The sequence below is a fragment of the Humulus lupulus genome, chromosome 9, assembly GCF_963169125.1.
Source record: "Humulus lupulus chromosome 9, drHumLupu1.1, whole genome shotgun sequence".
NCBI lineage: Eukaryota > Viridiplantae > Streptophyta > Magnoliopsida > Rosales > Cannabaceae > Humulus > Humulus lupulus.
Window position 1 is genome coordinate 168,718,106 of NC_084801.1, and position 3,009 is coordinate 168,721,114.

Below are 3,009 nucleotides of genomic sequence, written 5' to 3' on the forward strand. Positions count from 1 at the left end.
CACCGTCCATGACCACCTCCACACAAACTTTTTGAAAGAATAATAATAACAAATCCTTAATCAACCAACTAGTCTCTGATGACCAATATGAGACTTTATAACCCAAAATTCATCAAGCGTCAGACAATATAATAAAAATTATCCTTAATTATCCATTAATTAATTTAATTTAATGTATCTACATTTAACTATACTTATTTTAAGTGCCACCATCTTACTAGGCAAATCTATTCGCTCCCTACGCGCGAGTAGTATTGACCCAACAAACCTCTCTTCATCTTTTTTCTAGTGTGAACACTGACCAAAAATTCTCACCTCCCTCATTATTATCTCAATTTTCTTTTCTTTTCATTTTTCCTTCAAAATCCAATTTTCGGTCTTGTTTCTGCTGACAAATTTTGACTCTTCAACACAATAAAAAGTACTTTCAATTCCCCTTCTTATTCCTCTGTAATCACTCTGTCATTCCAACTGGGTCTGCTTTGTTCAATCTAAACCCCAAACATTGTACATTACTTCCTCTGTTTTCTCTTCACCATGGCCAAATCGGAAGCCACTAACTACGGCTGTTTTTCCGGCGTGCTCCGGCGAATGTTGTGCACCGGGAACGTTCCGACTCACCCATCTGACAATGTCGCGGATCTGATCCCGAACCCCACTGAGTTCAAATCGTTTCAGGTTAAAAACCCAACGAAGAAGCCTGAAGTTCAAGCCCAGACCAGCCCCGGTGTGGTGGCGAGGCTGATGGGTTTGGATTCACTACCTTCGGACCCCAAATGGGTCCCCAACGAAAGAGCTCGAGACTCTTTCTCTCGAAGCAGGTCAGTGAATTTTGCCGAGTACATGCTCAACTTTGATGTAGCCGACGCTCACCATCGTCGGGTGAGAACGTCGGTGTCGTTTCGTGAGACCCCGGTGTCTTTTCAGCCACAGAATCGAGAGGTTCTTGTCGTTTATTTGGACGATAATGTGGTTGATGATGATGAGTACTCTAACGAGAAAACAACGACGAAACTCGAGATGGGTTTTGGAGAATTGAACCAGGGGAAGGTGAAACAGAGGAGTAAGAAGAAGAGCTTGGAGATTAAACGAGACATTCAAAGCTCGAAAGCGAAGAACAAGAAGGAAGAGAATGATAATCACAAGATTTCTAGGTTGAAGAATGAGCCAAGGAGAAAAGTTCTACCGCAACCTTCGAGAAAATGTAACCAAAAAGAAGCTAAACTTTTGGACTCTGTTTTGCCATACAAGAAGGTTTCTCAAAACGACTGTAGTGGTGCAAAATCGAAGGCTTTGAAGACAGAAAATAGAAAGAAAGCACCGGAAAAGTTCGCTAAGAAAAGAAAAAATCCCCATGCAACTAAGAAAATTCAACCAGTTGAAAACAACCCAGAAAATTTAGTCTCGGATTCATTTCTTGATGAGGTCTACGATCTTCTCATTCAACATGATACTCTGTTTTCAGGTTAGTTTTTTCTTCTTTTTTACTTCAAAGGGTTTGTCTTAATTATTTGTTGATAATAATTATTTTCATTAATTGTTACAGGAGAACAGTTAAGGCCTATTAAATCGAACTTAATGTCAGAAAAGCCAAAAGATTACAGTGAAATAAACCAAAGGAACTTGGCCGAGGAATGTGTAGAGCTGGCAGAACAACTTGGGAAGTTGACTGAGCAAGATTTGACTCAGTCATATTGGAATAGTAATAGTAGTTCTAAGAATGAAATAAAGCTTCATTTTGAAAGGTTTGAAGAGATTGGCATGGATTTTGAGCAACCTATTCTTGATTTGCTACTAAATGAGGTTATTAGTGACCTTGTAGAAATTTCTCATTAGGTCATAATGCATGTTTTGTTTTTGGTTCTTAATTTGCAGTAACACTTGATAATGCTACTTGCTCTTGTGTATATTAACTATGTCCTTTTCTTAATGTGTCTCGCTACAAAATTTTAATGACTTTGAGTAAGAAATGGAGAAGATTTAGTATGTTAAGATGTAATGTGAATATTATTAGTATGGTGTGTGTGAACTAACTACTAAGGTCGCCGACTTTGCTTACCAAATTCCTGCATGGCTGCACATGTGTGTATGTGCGTGCGTGATTGTTTGTATATATCGTAATCACAGTAGAGAATGGCTATGGTCACGTGGTTTGTCATATCCATGGTGGTGTTTGCTGCAGCCACTAATGGAGCTATCATACGTGACAAAGAAATAGAATACAAAACATCTGATTGATTTTGTGCCTTGTTTGAGAGTAGCTTGGACAAAAAGAAACCACACACTTCTACTACGACACTAGCTACTTGTGTACGGTTTTATGGATCTGTAAGTGTGGTCCTTGAGCACAAAAACAAGTTTCACAGATACGTTTTGAGGATGTGGTCCAAGGTTTTTGTATTTATACTTTGTCTTTTTTATACATTTGTGATAATAATTTAGTTACCCTAGGACTTAATAGAAAAGTCGTAACAAATGAACATGTGGGACTATGAGATACATGTGGCAACACTCGATCTGCGGCAAAATTCATTTTCCAAAAATTTACAGCATCAATATACTTAATAGTTGAGGGATCGACGTTCGTACTAAATGTCTAACGGTAGAAATTTTTGCGGTCAAAAAATTTATATATAGATTGCAACAAACGAAACTACATATGAACTTATGCCACAAATTTTCCTATTCTATTTTAATTTAAAATAAAATATTTGATAAACAATACTAAATTATACTAAACACCAAGTACATAGTCACATTTTGGCAAGGAAGCTGAAGCCCCTCAAATTTTATGAATTTTACAAGTAAATTGATCCGGAATTAAGAAAAGTAAGTCAGATCCAGTAATATTAGATATATAACAATACTCATCTTTCATTTATTATCATGTCACTACCACTAATCCGTTGGTTTGTCGATGATGTTGAATGGATTTACTTAAAAAATAATTAGGTGATAGTAGTTGAGTCAAATAGCATTTAATTAATGGCAATTCTCAGCCAAACTTTG

The 3,009-nt window shown here is 36.9% G+C and overlaps 1 protein-coding gene across 1 annotated transcript; it reads left to right on the top strand.

Annotated features, from left to right (window-relative positions):
- The first annotated feature begins 230 nt into the window (after nucleotides 1–230).
- On the top strand, nucleotides 231–1,999 carry LOC133801034 (uncharacterized). The gene is made up of 2 exons (XM_062239162.1): nucleotides 231–1,465; nucleotides 1,547–1,999. The coding sequence occupies exons 1-2, from the start codon at nucleotides 538–540 to the stop codon at nucleotides 1,834–1,836; spliced, it is 1,218 nt and encodes a 405-aa protein (XP_062095146.1). The 5' UTR covers nucleotides 231–537; the 3' UTR covers nucleotides 1,837–1,999.
- The last annotated feature ends 1,010 nt before the right edge of the window (nucleotides 2,000–3,009 follow it).

What these genes read in the sequence shown, in the direction of transcription:
- LOC133801034 (XM_062239162.1), top strand. Translation starts at nt 538, where the DNA reads ATGGCCAAATCGGAAGCCACTAACTACGGCTGTTTTTCCGGCGTGCTC. An exon ending in ACATGATACTCTGTTTTCAG is followed by an intron (nt 1,466 to 1,546) that starts GTTAGTTTTTTC and finishes TAATTGTTACAG; the next exon opens with GAGAACAGTTAAGGCCTATT.